General features: G+C 44.2%; 1 protein-coding gene and 1 long non-coding RNA gene across 21 annotated transcripts in view; one reads left to right on the forward strand and one right to left on the reverse strand.

Moving 5' to 3' along the window:
• Positions 1 to 2,565, forward strand: LOC146891877 (uncharacterized). The gene is made up of 3 exons (XR_014996910.2): positions 1 to 80; positions 1,120 to 1,303; positions 1,794 to 2,565. It is a non-coding gene; the product is annotated as an uncharacterized LOC146891877 (long non-coding RNA).
• Mro (maestro) overlaps positions 2,409 to 17,109 on the reverse strand; it is a 26,099-nt gene continuing 11,398 nt past the window's right edge. For 6 of the 20 annotated variants that reach the window (XM_085676438.2, XM_085676434.2, XM_087895922.1 and 3 more), the window contains exons 2-6: positions 15,308 to 15,407; positions 11,176 to 11,358; positions 8,206 to 8,361; positions 7,569 to 7,676; positions 7,019 to 7,274 (exon numbers count right to left, since the gene is read on the reverse strand). In XM_085676438.2, the coding sequence (XP_085532564.1) occupies positions 7,221 to 7,274; positions 7,569 to 7,676; positions 8,206 to 8,361; positions 11,176 to 11,358; positions 15,308 to 15,403 (597 nt within the window). In that variant the 5' untranslated portion in view covers positions 15,404 to 15,407 and the 3' untranslated portion in view covers positions 7,019 to 7,220. Of the gene's footprint in view, positions 3,298 to 5,515; positions 5,570 to 7,018; positions 7,275 to 7,568; positions 7,677 to 8,205; positions 8,362 to 11,175; positions 11,362 to 13,175; positions 13,323 to 15,307; positions 15,408 to 17,109 lie in introns of those variants that run through there. The other 14 variants (XM_085676430.2, XM_085676429.1, XM_087895920.1 and 11 more) reach the window with 5 other exon arrangements.

Consider the following 17,109-nt stretch of genomic DNA (forward strand, 5'->3'; position numbering starts at 1 on the left):
GGCACAGTTATGAAGAGGCCATGTAGCTGCTGAAGGAGACAGATGCCTGGGAATCTTACCAGTAAACCACGAACCTCATGGTAAAATATAAAATAATAGGAATGAGTTAAATTAAGATGTAAGAGCTAGCCAGAAATATACTTAAGCTATTGGCCAAACAATGTTGTAATTGATATAATTAATACAGCTTCTGTGTGACTATTTTGGGTCCTGGCAGCCAGGAAACAAATGAGCAGCCTCTGTCTACAAATTGGCATGCCCACATGGGCTGACTATATCCACATAAAAACTGAAAGCGCTTGAAAAGAAATTCTAGACAGAGAAGAACAGAGTTTAGTGCAGCTTCTTGGTAGCCACATTTTTTTTAAGATGGGCTCTGTTTGTTGACAATAAGCAGGGGCACCTTGGCTCCTTTAAGGGGTTTCCTGACTCAGCTTTAATGACAAAAGCTGCATGGCTTCTAAAAAAAATAATAATAAAAAACCCCACCAGCTTCCTGGTTCATGCTGGCAGAATGACCTCTGGCTCTTTCCGGAGGCCCCGCATTTAAATGAGGTCTGTGCGTCCCTGGAGTTGGGGCAGTGAGAATGGCTCAGAAAGGGCAGCTACCTTTGCTATATTAAAAGGCCAAGAGAGGCTGAACCAGCATCCAGGACTGCTGCGACCACACTGTTTACCATTTTAAAATACTACTTGTCAGAAAAGGATTACAGATATGCAATAAAGACAGATTCAGACAAAACTAAACCTCTAAATGGGTTACAGTGTTGGATAAATGTACGTAGCATTAAGAGAGAGAGGAAAAAGATTATAGGTAGTTTTAATATAAAAGAGTACAGACAGTCATCAATTAAAGGAGTAAAGATAATAAAATAAATATTAAACATGTAAAAGAAGTAAGAGTAAGAAAAATAAGTCATGTGAAGATGGAATATACACAGAGATTATGTACATTATTGTATTATTGTGATTTCTTTGAATTTTTTGATTGTAAATGAGCAAAGTACAGAGAGATACTTGATTGTGGGGGCTGCTAAGCTAAACCAACATATATACTTTAAAGGCATTTTGACTTCAAAATTTGGGTCTTTGGAAAAGAGGTTTGTTTTGTTTCCACAGAAGATGAAAACCTATGGATTCCTTCCAGGCTAATGTGGTTTGATGCAACAAGACCCCTGACAAGTCTCCGTGAACCCTAAAAATACTTCACCCAACAGAAAGAAGAAAGCAGTTTGGAGAGAACTATGCCCGAGTTCCCAAATATTGGCTATAAATGATTGTTTTCATTTAAAGGGGATTGATTGTAAGTGATTAAGGGTTACATTCAATTTCTATTTTAAAAAAAAAGAATATGCTGTAGAGATGAATACTTTAAATTAATATGGATCTTGGTTTATTGACATAAATTTAAGGCCAATTTTGTTATGTGTATATTTCTGCTCTTGATTAAGGAGTTGTGTTTGTGCAGCTCCTTTAAAAATGTAATGTATACCCAGGCGGTGGTGGTGGACACCTTTAATCCCAGCACTTGGGAGGCAGAGGCAGGCGGATCTCTGTGAGTTGGACGCCAGCCTGGTCTATAAAAGCTGGAACAGTCTCTAAAGCTACAGAGAAACCTTGTCTCAAAAAATCAAAAAAAAATTTAAAAAATTGAAAGAAAGTAAAAATGTAATGTATAATGAACAAATACAGGTTAATAGATAGTCATCTATAATAGTCAAGCTTGTTAGTTAGGTTTTTCTAGATATATAGATATATATTTTAGTTAAATAGGTATTCTTCAAATCTTTCAGAGACCTTCAGAATATGGTGCTTAAAATGTATTAAGAACTTAGGATTTTTCATGACAATGAGACACATCTGCTACTGACAGCACCAGTCTACTTCAAGAGGAGGATGAGCATCGAAGAGGCTCCTTATGGAGTTTGTTAGTCATTTGGGCAAGAAACTGCACTTACCTGGACTGTTTGATGGTATGCTGTATGAACCGGACATGCAGGACCCACAGAGAACTGACTGCTGAAATTGCCTAAGGGTGAGACCGTCCTTCAGGGTTCCTGCTTCATGAAAGAGTCTGACAGGCATTCTGCAGTACACACAAGAAAGTGACTGACAAACTGCCAATATTGGTGGAACTGTCTTTGAAATTACCTGCCTCATGGAAAAGTCTGCTGGATACTATGGGCCTGTAGGCTCAAGATGGATGCCCCAGTGTTACAGAAGAACTTTGGGAGACTGTTCAGGCAACAAGATGTCTCTGCCAATTCTAGAGTATTGGAAGTTGTTTACAATATACTTCCTGTTTACTTAGGTAATATATACTTCTGGAGTTTAAGAGTAGATGTTATAATTATAGTTTTCCTTAGCTATGATAAAAGATGAAGTAGATATAAATATTGTAACCAAAATTGTTGCTTGATAACTGTTTTGTTATATGTAATTTTATTATGTTAAAGTTAAAACCTTCCTTTTTAATTAGACAGAAAAGGGGAGGTGATATGGGATTTCCTTCTATATGCTGTTAATATGTTTTATTACCATTGGTTAATAAAGAAGCTGCTTTCAGTCAATGGCTTAACTGAGTAAAACCAGGCAGAAAATTCAAACAGAGATATACAGAGAGTAGGTGGAGTCAGGGAGACACCATGTAGCTGCTGAAAAAGAGAGATACCTGAGAACCTTACCAGTAAACCATGAGCTTCGAGGTAAATATAAAATAATAAAAAGGGGTTAATTTAAGATGTAAGAACTAGCTAGAAATATGCTTAAGCTATTGACCAGACAGTATTGTAATTAATACAGTTTTTGTGTGGTTATTTCAGGTCAGGGCAGCTGGGAAATGAGCGAGCAGCCTCTGTCTATACTACAGGTTCTTGGCACCTACTCTGACTTCTGCCATCTCTGCCTGCATTCTTTCTCTCCCTGGACACTCCTGAACACCCTCACCTCTACATGTCTGGGGACAGCATAGAAACTGATCTCCCAGTTCCGAGAATGACTCTTCAGACCCCTCGGTGTTTTGATAACCTCTTGTGTTCTCTAGCCTTGTTGATCTTTCCGGTTCTCGAACTGAACACAATGTTCCAGGAGTGACCATGCCCCATGAAGTCATCAGAACTGCAGTGAGGAAAGCCTGATTGGTAGGAAGGAGCGACGAAGCAATGCATTCTTGAAAGATATTTGTTTTGAGATGGAGACAATATGCTGCCCAGGCCAGTCTTGAACCCACGCCATTGCGTGATCTTTCCACTTCATTCTCCCAAGCAGCTGGGTCTAGAAGTATGCACATCACTGCACCTGGAGATAATTTTTATAAGTGTGATTAGACTCTTCAGATAGTAAGGATAGGTCACCAAAACATCAGCACATTAATCAATAATGATTAATAAAAGCATATAGTTTTATTAATAATTATGTTTTATTCTATTATTTAGTTCAATTAATCAAGTATAGATTTGGAATGTATGTATAGGCGAGTACCGGTGGCCATGTCAGAGGAGCTGCAGTCAGCAATGGAGCTTACAGTTCAGAGGTCAGCAAAGCTACTCTGGGTGCATGGTGGAGAGGTGAAGCCCTGGTGGATTGTCCCAGAACGCCCCTTGCTTCTGCTATGCTTCCTCCTGCTTGCTGCTGTTGTGTTCCTGCTGTGTTTAGCATGCTGTGATTGCTACTTGGAAGGATCCTACTGTATCTAGTATAGTGTGATTGTTTTTTGGAAAATCCCATGGCTCACTAGATAATTTACTTGCAGATTATAGTAAAGATGATTTTTTATAAGAGCAATGATGATTAATTATAGCTATGATTTTATTGGACTTTCTGAGTTAGTCCAAAAGATACGGGTGGTTAGGAGAGTTAGTAAAGATGAGTAGGGACATGATTTATGTTGTACTGACAATTGCTCCAATAAGAGATACCAAAAAAGGCAAAAATAAGCTAAAATTCACTTTATTATTTGTTATATATAAGATTTGCAGAGTATTAAAAAATAAGAACAGGGAATTTTCACGCATTATAGACCCACAGGAATTCTGCCTGTGGGAAAACAGGCTGATGATTGAAGAGAACAATTTTGTCTCTACACCAAGGTTGGGCCTATTCCTTGGTCATGTAACTTACAGAATTAATCACAGACCCCAGTTTTCACCTTGAAAAAGCAAAGTTGTAAAAGGAAATTAAATGGACCTATTGTGTGTAAAGGAAAATATACGACAAACTGACCTCTTGTCTACAGTTTCTCTAGAGTAAAATTAAGAATAGAAATTGATTACACTGAAACTGTCACTGCTGCCTGCCAGTACGAAAGAAAGAAAGAAAGAAAGAAAGAAAGAAAGAAAGAAAGAAAGCTGACTGAAATATACTTAGCTTGCTTAAAACTTTGTTAATCAATTACAAAAGAATCATGGCTTTGGGATAAAGAAAAATGTTTGACTTCTGTGAACTTCTAAGAAAAACTTGGGGGCTTCCAATCTTAATGCCACCTCTTCTGGTGTAAAGAAATCACTCTGTCTCTAGAGACTATGTAACTTGTGGCTGTGAGGTAATATTTTTCTTGCATAGAAATCTTTGACTTAGGAGGTATAAAGGGGATAAGAAAAAAGCAAGAGACAGAATGAGAAGGAAAGATGTAGGAGAAAAACATCTGGGAAAAATAGAAGGGAACCATCAGGGGAGAAATAGAAAAAAAAGATATCGGAAAAGAGTTAAAAGGATTATATCAAAAAATATATACAAGGAGAACAACTGGGAAGAAAAAAAATAAAATTAAAACAAGATTTAAAAAAAACGGAACAGAGAAAAAACAGAGTAAAATGAACAACCAGCAGAGGAAAAACTAAAATGAAGAATTAAACTTTGGCCCTCTGAAAAAGTTCTTGTGTGACTGGGTGTCTGTTCCCATAGCTTGCCTGGTCCACATCCTCTCTCTGGTCTCTCTGACCTGCTGAAAACTGGGCTTTCTGCAGCAGGCAAGCTTCGGAAATGCCCCTGGCCTGAGCAGGAGAGCAGAAGTGAGTGGAAGTGGCCACTGTCTGTTTTTTGCATTTCTAACCACCCGCCAATGATGCGATGGAGAATTGAGTTCTTTTCCCAGAAATCTGATCACACAGCTCTAAGGTCTAGTCCTACTATTTATCTTGTGCAAGTTACTTAATTTCCTCTGTTTTCTCATCCAGGTAATGAAAACTGTAATATCACTTCTCTCAGGGCCAGCGAGATGGTTCAGCACACAAACAGTGCTTGCTGCCAAGTTTGACCACTTGAGTTTGACTCCTGGTACCCCCATGGTGGAAAGACAGCACTGACTCCTCCAGCTGTCCTCCAACCTCCCCGTAGACACCGTGGCATGTGCCCACTCCCAATAAATAAATATTAGCACCTGCTGTATACAGTTGTTGTATATGATACTTTCAAAAAGTTATTAGTGCCTGTCTTAGTGACTATTCGGTTGCTCTGAAGAGACCCCATAACCAAGGCAGCTGTTACGAAAAGGAGCATTTAACTAGGGCTTGCTTACAGTTCCAGAGGGTTAGTCCATGATCATCCTGGCAGGAAGTCAACGGGCATGGTGCTGGAGCAGGAGTAGAGAACATCACATCGTGACCCACAGGCAATAGGCAGAAAAAGAGACACTGAACCTGACGTGGGCTTTTGAAATCCAAAGTTCACCTTCAGTGATACACCTCCTCCAACAAAGACCTGTCTTCCAGTCCTTCCCAAACAGTTCCACTAACTGGGAACCAAGCATTCAAATATATGAGCCTGTGGGGCTATTTTCATTCGGACCACCACAGTACCCAACACGTTGTAAGCACTCTCAATAAATGTTACTGTTTTTATTCTGTAAGTTATCATCATCCTGTGAATTTTTAGCAATATTTCTTTTTATTGTTGGTTTTTAAAAAGATTATCTTGAAGACAATGACATTTTAAGATCTTGAGAAACTGAAGACACTTCGCAAACTACCTTCCTGTATCTGAACAAGATGTCAACAGCAAATAGCAAACCATCAAAGACAAATAATTTTAAAAATGTTTATAATAGCAGTTACTCTCCCAAACCTCAGAAATTACATACTAGAAATGCATATTACACCTGACAGAGAGGAGCTAGGTGCTTTGAGACACCATACATATTAAATGTCTTTAAGGAAGTGTGCATCTATTGGGCCAGGGAGATGGCCCAGTTTTACAAGGGCCTAAATTTGACCCCAGGACCCTTATTAAAAAAATAAATAAATAAAAATAAACTAAGAGCTGAGAAAAGAGTCAGAGATGCCCACCTACCCACCCCCCATTCCCACTGTTGAGAGTCCCACAAGAACACCAAGCTACACGACCATAACATATATGCAGAGAACCTATCAGATCCATAGGGTCCGTGTTTGCAGTTTCAGTGTCTGTGAGACCCTATGAGCCCTGCTTGGTTGATTCTGTGGGCTGTGTTCTCAACCCCTGTGGCTTTGGGGACCCTTTCCCTAGAACTGTGTTGCCTCATCCAGTCTTGATATGAGAGTTTGTGCCTGGGCTTAGTGTAACTTGTTAAGCTGTGTTTGGTTGAAATCCCTGGGAGGCCTGCATTCATTCTCTCTCTCTCTCTCTCTCTCTCTCTCTCTCTCTCTCTCTCAACAGAGGAGTAGTGGATCTTGAGAAGAGGGGGGTGGGGGAAGGGACTGAGAAGAATGGTTTAAGGGGAAACTATGGTTGAGATATATGAGTGATATAATATATGAGAGAAGAATTAAAAAAAAAAAAAGCTGGGTTTACCAGAGTGTAGTTATAATGGGGGCTCACCAGCCATCAAGCCTAATCTGCAAGCCCCAGGCTGTTTGAGGACCCTGTTTCAGTGGAAAGGTGGATGATACCTGAGGAACAGTATTTGAGGTTGTCCTCACCTCCACAATCATGTGCATTTTTGTGCAGGCACACACACACACACACACACACACACACACACAAATTTAGAAAAGGAAGAATGTACCTCTCAACAAATTTCTTTGTATAGGGAAGAAATGAGATCTGTGAAAGTAATGTAGAATTTTACTTTGAGTGCAGAGATGCAGAGATACACTTCCAGGGAGATTGTTTTTGCCCTCAGTAGCTCTCTGACGTCCTCTCTTGTTACTATCAAAGTCAAAGAGGTACCCAACGAGACAGAACAGAGGGAATGGGATGCCCGGAGCAGGGCACTCACACGGGTCATTTTCTCTGCCGCTCTGGACTTAGAGGATTTTATTGGCATAGAAGAACAGCAGGACCTCGGGATGATAATGGCTCTGGAAGAGATTAGAAAAGGTGCGTGTGAGGGAGGTCGCGGGCAGGACACCAGGAGAAGCCGCAGGAGTGGAAGCAGCCAATGACTACAACTGAGCGAATGGTAACACTGTATCATCTTCCAGGAATCCTGCCCTTTACGTTGCTCTGTGGATACTTTGCAACTGCCATACCAGCCTGAGCTGTTTTAGGAGGCAGGAAGAGGCAACTTCCTGTTGCACTGGGCCACTTCCGGTGTCAAGTGCCTGAAGGGGAGGGACTCCCAAAAGAACTCTCTCCTACCCTGACCCACTCACCAGCTGCCGGGAAAGTCTGGGGTTCCGCCGATCTTCTTCACTCTGGAAACGCTGCTCTTTCCTGGGTTTCAGATACGGAACACAGGCTCGCACAGTCGTTTTGCAAGCCTGAGGGAAATAACATTGCCATCCAATTGCCTAAACTCTTAGAGAATTCTAGAGTTCCGGACAGGGAAGGTGATCCCAAAGGACTGTAGCCAATCTAAGGTCAGAGCCACCAACGTAATTTTCAGGTCATTTGTGAGCTGGAAACTCGAAGGATTTCTGTTCGTGGAATGGCCGTGGCACGCGGCGAGGGCACAGCTCTGCCATGTGCACAGCCCCGCTCACAATTGCGCTCATCAACGCTCTCTCTTCCTCCCCTCCCCCAAGATGATTTTGTAGAACTCTTTGCACATCATCCTTGGGGACTTGGTATTCCCTATCTTGCTAGCACCAGCAGGTGTTGGATTGGGCAGAGACAGGTCAAAGCGGGGAAATTGTACCCCGGAGGCCCCTTTGCTTTACATAGATACCGTACAGGTCATTCTAACTGGCAGGAACTCCTGGGCCTGGCTTCTCCACTTAGCAGAGGTGCCACCACCCCCTCCAAGGACAGCAAAGGTTTCACAAAATGAGCGAAGAATGGCTGTCTCACCTTGGCCACTTGAGGGCTTTTGTCCTCTAAATGGGTCAGGAGGGAATCTTGTGTCTGGTTAACCTGGTCAGTGAAAAATTTCTTCCATTTCCGCCCAGCAAATGCAGCCAATTGCCCAAACAGAACAAAGGCCGAGTACCGCACACCGTCGTTCTCCTGTGGGTTTCCATCAACAACAACAAAAGGCCGATCATCATCAACAGGCCTCCATCAGAACAGACCATGACCCTCGCTCTGAGTTGCGCAGAAAGGTGGGCATCATATTCAAGATCCTGTGCCTTCTTACTTCAGGAGACAAACACCAGCGGTGGTAGGCGCCTTAGGCTTCCTTTCAGTCTATCTAGGAGCTGCTTCCAAAAACTTCCTACTTTCATTTCTCATTTCTTTTTCTCCTTTCCCTTTTCTTCCCTTTCTCATGTCTCCCTCCTTCTTTCCCTCCCTCCCTCTTCTTCTCTTCCTGTCTCCCTCTTCCTCTCTCCCATCATTTTAGCCATATCTCCTCTCCCTACTGTCTGAGTCTCTCCTGCTGATCAAGCGAATAAAGATCTTGTTTCTTCCCCCGACACCCTCAACAGCTCTCCCTGCCTCTACTCTCATCAGTTAGCGCTTCCTTGGGAGCCATCTGCTTCTTCTCTCCTACATAAACTGTTTGCTCCACACATCTCAGGCAAGGATGTCAAGACTCAGAGACTGTCAGGATGTGTTCGTGATCATACCATGAGATAGGCAACCAATGTAGGCTCCCAGTGTCCTCCTTACTTGGTACACAGATTTTTGTTTTGTTTTGGTTTGGTTTTGGTTTATCGAGACAAAATTTCTCTGTATAACAGTCCTAGCTGTTATGGAACTTGCTCTGTAGACCAGGCTGGCCTCGAACTCACAGAGTCTCACCTGCCTCTGCCTCTCAAGTGCTGGGAACAAAGGTGTATGCCACCACCACCCTGCTGGTACATGGATTTTTGTATCAGCAGTTCACAGTCCTGTCCAAGCTCCAGGGAAACCAGAGAGAACAGGGGGTGGCCCTCTCCAAAGGGAAAGAAACATCTAGAACTGGGCCACAAAGACTGAGACAGCACTGATCATTTTGTGAAATATCCAAAAATATATTTTAGCATATGTGACTCATTGAGAACTTGCCCCATGGTCCCCTGAGACCTATGTACAGGAATGTATAAGCCAGGTACCTGTCTCCCAAGAGTGTGACAATTGTCAAGTGGGGGTATGTGTCCCAAAAAACAGCATAAAGCAGGCCATATTGACAGTGTAACTCTTGCCTAGATTCTGCCCACGGGCAGTGCTATGAGAAGATTTTCCTTCCTTTTCAGCATGACCAAGGATTCTGCTTCAAAAAATGGTATGTAAACTGGGTTTAAAAAGTAGGTGAGGGGGGTGAAGAGATGGCTCAGAGGTTAAGAACACTGGCTGCTCTTCCAGAGGTCCTGAGTTCAATTCCCAGAAACCACATGGTGGCTCACATATGAGATCTGACACCCTCTTCTGGCATGCAGGTATACATACAGGCAGAACACTATACATAATAAATAAGTAAATCTTAAAAGAAAAGAAAGGAAAAGACAAAGTAGTTAAATAAAAATCAACTGAAGTTTAGGCACCAGAAAGATTTAAGGCTACGTCCTCAAGACTTGTGCTGACATCCTAGGGTGGTAATGTACACATCTTCCTACCCCCTCCTCAGACAAGATAGGTTTACATTCAACAGCAAACATCTAGACAGGGCTCATGCCTGTAACCTCAGCACTCAGGACCTGAGGCAGGAGGACTACCGTGAGATCAAGACCTACTTGGGCCATCTCCACTGATATACTAACGTCTCTTCTTTTGGAGGAAAGATGAGCATCAACAAGCATACCTGTAACTCAGATATAGGTTCTGAGCTCTGTGAGCTCCATGACTCTTCTTTCCTCTTGTTTAGCTCAGGAGTTAGGGGACAGGGACAGGCGGAAGTTGCTTTGGGTTGTGATAAGTAAAGGTCTGAGGGATGTCTGACAGGTGCTGTCTTTGATAGAGAGACAGTAGCAGACTGTTTGTCAGCCTGCAAGTGGGCCATGCAAGAGTCTTCACTTGAGACCACAGGTTGCACCTGAGCCCTTCCTGGTTGGCATATTTTATCTGGGAGCTCACAGGGCAGCGGCTGCAGTCAGTCGGCTGCATTCAGGGTGTGTGCTGCCTCCGTGAACTGTGTGCAGGTTATGATCTTTCTGTGCCTCAATTTTCTCATTTTATAATAAAGATTATTGTTACACCCACCGAAGAGGATTGTTGTAAGGACTGCATAAGTATCCATGGCAACCGCCTGGCATTGTGAATGATACACGGGAAGGGCTCACTAAATGCTAACTTGTTGCAAAGAAGGAAGTACTGAGCACTGGCTGGCATCATCATCATCACTGTAGAAGGGAGCACTGAGCACCGACTGGCATCACCATCAACATCACTGTAGAAGGGAGCACTGAGCACCAGCTGGCATCACCATCATCACTGTAGAAGGGAGCACTGAGCACCAGCTGGCATCGTCATCATCACTGTAGAAGGGAGCACTGAGCACCGGCTGGCATCACCATCAACACTGTTGTCATCACTACTGCACATGTTCACTTCCCTATTGACATGAAAGTTCCTCAAAAGGGAGTGACTGGGTCTGCATGTCTTTTGTTCTCCATAACCACACCCATAACTCCTCTCAATACAATTGATTCATAAATTGTGAGTGATGCAGACCTTGCTCTTAAGAAACATACTATCCGAGGTTCTCGTTTCCTTTTGTTTTTGTTTTTTGAGACAGGTGTTTTTTTAATTTTTTTTTAATGTCCTGAAGCTCAAATTCACAGAGATCTGCCTCTGCTCGGCTTGCCTCTCTCTGCCTCTGCTGGGACTAAAGGTTTGGGATCCTCATTTCTAACCCAGGACAATTTCATAGCCCAAGATTTTATGCTTACCCTTCTCACTTACATCATCCAATAGAGTCCTGGCCTGAAGAGTGATATCTACGAAGAAGGAGCCCAGGCGTTGGCCCTGGATCTTGCCCAGCATGATGGTCAGAGTCTTCATGCTCTCGTGGATAACGTCAGAACTCACAGGGTCATACAGCCCGTGCACCAGGAGAGCGAGGAAAACTTTCTTGTACTTTCTCACCTGCTATAGAGGTTGGAAAAACATTAGTATCACACACTCAAACACACCCTCATACTCTCTCACACACACTCACACTCATCCGCATACACATATTCTCACACACTCACATACACTTATATACACACCTCTCTCTCACACCTCTCTCTCTCTCTCTCTCTCTCTCTCACACACACACACACACACACACACACACACGTACACACACACTATTCAAATTAAAAAGCAACTCCATACCTAATCTTCCAGTAGCCCCAAGTTGGGATTGAGAGGCCCTAGCTGTCTTTCCCTTCTTCTTTAAATTAATACTCTTTGTTAATGTAAAAAGGAGTATAGGGTTTCATTATGGCTTTTTAACATATATATCATTGTTTGCTCATGTTCATCCCCCCCCACCCCCCACTACCCTCTCCGTCTTCCTTTGTGTAGGAGGTTCTTCTGTTCATGTGTTGCTTTCATTGGTTAATGAATAAAGAAACTGCTTTGGGCCTGATAGGGCAAAACTTAGGTAGGCAAAGAAGACAGAACTGGATGCTGGGAAGAAGGGCAGAATGAGAGACACCATGAATCTTCTGCCTGAGATGAACTCTGTTTAGAATCTTGCCAGTAAGTCACAGTCACATGGCAATACACAGATTAATGGAGATGGGTTAAATTAAGATGTAAGAGTTAGCCAATACGAAGTTAGAGCTAATGGGCCAGGCAGTGTTTAAATTAATAGTTTCCGTGTGGTTATTTCAGGGGCTAAGTTAGCTGGGTGGCAGGGATAAACAGGGGCCCTGCTCCTTGTAACACTCCCTTCCCCCACTTGTCTTGCTGCTCCCCTCCTTCCTCACAAGCAGTTCTCTCTGTGTTCATGCCGTCCGTGTGTGTGTGTGTGTGTGTGTGTATGCTACATGCTCACACTTTCTTCTGAATCTGCTACCAACTCTTATTCAAATACAAATGTTTCTAGTAATCCAGCCCAAGAGCCCTCCCAGGTCTTCGAAGAACAGAAAGGACAAACAGGAGTAAGGCCTCTGGGTCATGGAGCTGGTGAAGTACTTCAAGAGCTGAGAGGGTGGACAAGAGTATTCTAGGGCCCTTCAGAGAGCTGGGTGTCTTTGTAGTGGAGAGGACATAAAATGGTATCCCTGTGGACAGGTGCTAAGGACAGAGTATGAAAGTGGTTCTCACTAAACAAACAAACATTCTGAGACAATCATTTAGACTCTCAAGGAGAACAGTGTGAGCCTGTCTCAGTCCTTCTTCATTTCCCAAGACCGACAAAGCTGAGGTGTGCTTGGGACGACCTGGAGTGAGTCACACCCTTACGTAATCTATCCTCCTGAGTAAAAAGAACCGGTGGCTTGCCTCTAGCCTGAAGTGACAGAAGTAACCAGATGTCTCTCCTGGTTGCTAAGCTACATTATGCAAGACTCCCATAGAGCCGACAGGAGTGAGAGACACCTTGAAGAGACAGGTTAGCATATTTTGAGAGTGTGGATCCTGAGTAAAGGGGGGTGGCCCCCAGCAGACAGCCAGCAAGGGAAGAGAAACCTCAGATCTACCATTGGAAGAGCCAGTTCTGCAAAAAGCCATTCTTGGAAAAGTACCCTGAGCTTCTGGAAGCCACAGTCTAGCCAACAGTGGTTTGCAAGATCCTGAGCTACAGATCCAGCTCATACTAAGGCCCCCAACACAGATAGCACTGTTTACCGCTAGGTCTGTGTGAGTTGTTACAGTGATAGCAATCCATGGGCACCTGCCCCAGCTGTGGGGACTCCATGCCTCGCAGGCTCAGAGTCTTAGGAAGGTTGTTTCAACTCCACCTCCCCTACCTTGTCAGGGGCTTCACGGGCCAAGGTGCCCAGGCCTCTCATTGCCAGATGGCGCTTTTTAGCATTAGGATCCCGGGCTCTTTCTGCCAAGATGAAAAACACATTCTTCAAAGGTTCCTGCTTCCGCAGCCTCAGTTTCCAAGAGACCTGGGTGGTGGGTCAAAAGTGTGTTAATTCGGAGGCTGGGAAGATGGTCCAGTCGGTAAAGTGCTTGCTCGATACACATGAAGATCCGAGCACCCACACAAGACATTGGGTGTAGCAGTGCATGCCTAGAATCTCAGCACTGGGAAGACAGACAAAGGAAGAACTCAAAAGTTCCCTGGCCAGGCAGCCTAGCCAAACCAGTGAGCTCCAGTCTATCCAGTCTAGTGAGAGTGGAGCACAATGAAGAAGACACCTGAAGTTGACATCTGGCATGCTACACACACACACACACACACACACAGAGAGAGAGAGAGAGAGAGAGAGAGAGAGAGAGAGAGAGAGAGAGAGAGAGAGAGAATCAATCCAAAAGGGCTCAGACTCATACTCTGAACTCAACTCCAAACATCTCTCTCTAAAGAAAATGCTATTTTCCTATTCAAGTTTCTTTTCTTCTGAACTAAAGATAAGTAAACACGCGTGCCCCCTCTGTGTGTGTGTGTGTGTGTGTGTGTGTGTGTGTCTGTGTGTGTGTGTGTGAGAGAGAGAGAGAGAGAGAGAGAGAGAGAGAGAGAGACTGGGGAGACACACAGTAGTAAACTGTGTGGCAGAGGCTAAGAGGAAAGGGGACTGTCCTTGAGACACAGGTCCCTTTTCTAGTGTATGCTATGTTGTTATTTCTCCTCTCTGAGAAGTTCTCTGTCCATCTTCCTCCTCCAAGCCCTTCTCATCCTTCTGCTGTCCTTTTAACTAAATAAAATAAACAAACATGAATGACATGTTCGTATGATACCTGCTTTCTCCAATTCCCCTCTTCCAATTCTGTCTTGATTCTTCTGCAGTCAGGCTGATGTCCCTGCCTCTCCATCCAGCAATATGATAAATCCTGAGAGACCTTTCTCAATAGTCACCTACCTCAACCCCTCACTAGCATGTGACTCAGTTGGCAACATCTCAAAAAATATCAATTACACATATGTAAACCTTTCAGGACATTTGGAGGTTGTCCCAACATCTGAATTCATTAGATGAAGCAGAAAAGGCAAAAACAACACAATGGGGGAAGCACTGTGCTTCTACGCAAAATTCTGTACTTCTAAAACTAAATACTAAGTAACTGTAAGACAAGAGATAAGATATAGATAAAATAGAAGATAGATCAAGATAGAGGCTACCTTTCTCATGATCAGATGAGCTGCCCCGCCCCCAGAACAGATGAGCGCCAATGACAAGAAGGCACCAGTGTTCTTCAGGGCACAGAACTAGGCAGCCCACATTAGAATCAGATCCCAGACGATGAAAGCTCCCAACTGGGGACCAGGGAGATGATGGGTAAGACACTTCCCATGCCACCATAAAGACCTGAGATTGAGCCCCCATGTAAAGCCAGGCACAATAGCGCCTGTCTATAATCCAAGTTTCCTATGGCAAGATGGGAGAAGGAGAATCCCAAGGTGCGTGAGATGGCTGCTATGTGGTGAGCAGCAAAAAGAGAGGCCTGGTCTCGAAAGAGGTGGAAGGTGAGGACAGACCAAGATCGTCCTCTGACCTCCACATGTGCACCATGACAAGAAAGCACCTGCATTCATACCAGAATGGAGAGAGAGAGAGAGAGAGAGAGAGAGAGAGAGAGAGAGAGAGAGAGAACCAAGGACAAAGCTAGCCCCATCCTCAGGAAGCAATAGGATTGGATGCAGGGTCCAGGTCCAGATCAGGCTGTTTGCTCAGCACTGTGTAGAAGACCTTATAACTTTTCACCATCGCTATTTCTGAGTATTTGTTACAGTTCCTTTTGAGTTAGCCGCAAGCTGAATCCTTCTCATTTCAACTTCTCATAAGCACCCTCTATATCTGTTGAAAGAAGTCATGACACGGCTATTACACGGCTCCCGGAAGGAGCCCAGGCAAAGCAGGTCTAGCACAGAGCAAGCAGGTGCACATCTTACACCGTGGTGACATCGTGGTGGGGAGGGACACGGGTATCTGACCTTGGAAAAGAAAGATCGCACCGATGTCCTTCTCTTCCTGGGCTGGGAAGCGGGGACAGGAGGGGGCCGGCTCAGGCCTCTCTGTGTCTGTTCCATGAAGCTAAAAGAAAAAGGAAAAAAATGAACAAAATCACCATTATGACTCACAAACACGCATGTGAAGTGTCCGTGCCAATCAGCCTGGCTGCATGGAGTGTGCCCTGCTGTGGAAGGACACAAACAGTGGGAGCCTTTGCCTTGGTGACAAGTTAGGAATCACAGCACAAGGTCGGAAGCTTTCAAGACAGAACAAGAGGAACAGCAACTTAAAGCTCCTGGGGTCACTCCTGGGGTCACTCCTGGGGTCCCTGGTCCTCCATCCTACAGGCTCCTTGTATCACAGTTCTTCAAGAAACAAAAGTCAGATTCTTGGCACCCACCCCCAGAAGCCTCAAAAGTTAAAGTAAGAAGTGGTTGAAATTTTGTGTTCCTTAAAGAGCCTCCCAAATACTGACGGCACTTTTTGGAGAAGCCCGTGTTGATCTTAGGCCAACTTTGGAAATGAGGATGACCTTGAATTTCTGATTTTCCTGCCTCTACTTCCTGAGCACTGTCATTAGAGGTGTGGGCTGCCATTCCTAGTTCATCCGGTGGTCGGGATGGAACCCAGGGCTTCATGCATGCCAGGTATTATAGCTGGTTTCAGGGTTAACGTGCCACAAATTAGAAGCCCCTGAATAAAGATCCTGACCTGAAGAGTGTCCTGACTTGCCTTGACTGGTGTGGGAAGGCCTGCCCTGATTATAGTTGATACCTTCTGGTAGCAACTCGGATGAAAAGGGATGTCAGAAAGGAAGATAATTTTGCTTTTTGTCCTCTTAGCCTTCCTGCTTGGGAATGAGTTCATCTGTGCTGTTGCTACTGTTGCTGAAACTTACGCTAACAGCAGAGCCAGCATTCCCAGGTTTGCACCATGGACTAGGGACCAGGGGCACCAGATCGAGCCTTTGGAGACTCCCTGCCTTGTAGACCGAGTGATTGCCTTTTGTGGTGCCCCCTCCTCCACGAGAGACAGCTATTGTGGGACTCTGTTGAAGCATCAGCTGCAAAGACCAGGTAACTACCAGGTTCCAGCTGACTGTATAATGAAGGCTTGGTTCGGTTCTGTAACGTGAGCTGTAAGGCTGCAGGAGAGAAGCCTCTCCTTCAGGGCACACTTAGCGACCATTAGGTTGTGTATGTGCGTCTGGAGCAGGTCAGTTTTATTACGAAGCTCAGTTGTTTTCTTTTATAAATTCTTCCAAAGATGTTAAAATAACCACCATTGTTATGTTCCTTATTTTTCCAGAAATGTTCAAAGGCTTTATACGCAGAGTCACCGAATTCCACACCCCTCACAGCAGGTGAATAGGGATCATTGTACACAGTTGGTAAGTTCTTTAATTCATGCACACCAGGGACTTTCAGGGCTCTCCATACTAGTCGGGGAGTCGTTAGTGACCGTAGGTTCCGTCCCGCTGAAGACTCAGTTTCACTGCTAGAGGATTCCCCGGTGACCACTAAGCTCTCTAAGAGCTCCGCCTTACAGTTCTGTTTCCCCAGCCCCGTTCCCACCACCATAATTTGTTTTAGTCGGGGTTGTCTAAGGGAACAGAACAAAGAGGATGTGTATTCATTCAAAACCACCGTATATATGGTTTTCTGTACATACATGCACACACACACAATGGTGGTGGTGGTTTGAATGAGAATGGCTGGCATGGGCTCATATAGTTGAATGTTTGGTCCCCAGTTGGTGGAGCTGTTTGGGAAGAATTAGGTGT

Source organism: Myodes glareolus, chromosome 13, assembly GCF_982192425.1.
Source record: "Myodes glareolus chromosome 13, mMyoGla1.1, whole genome shotgun sequence".
NCBI lineage: Eukaryota > Metazoa > Chordata > Mammalia > Rodentia > Cricetidae > Myodes > Myodes glareolus.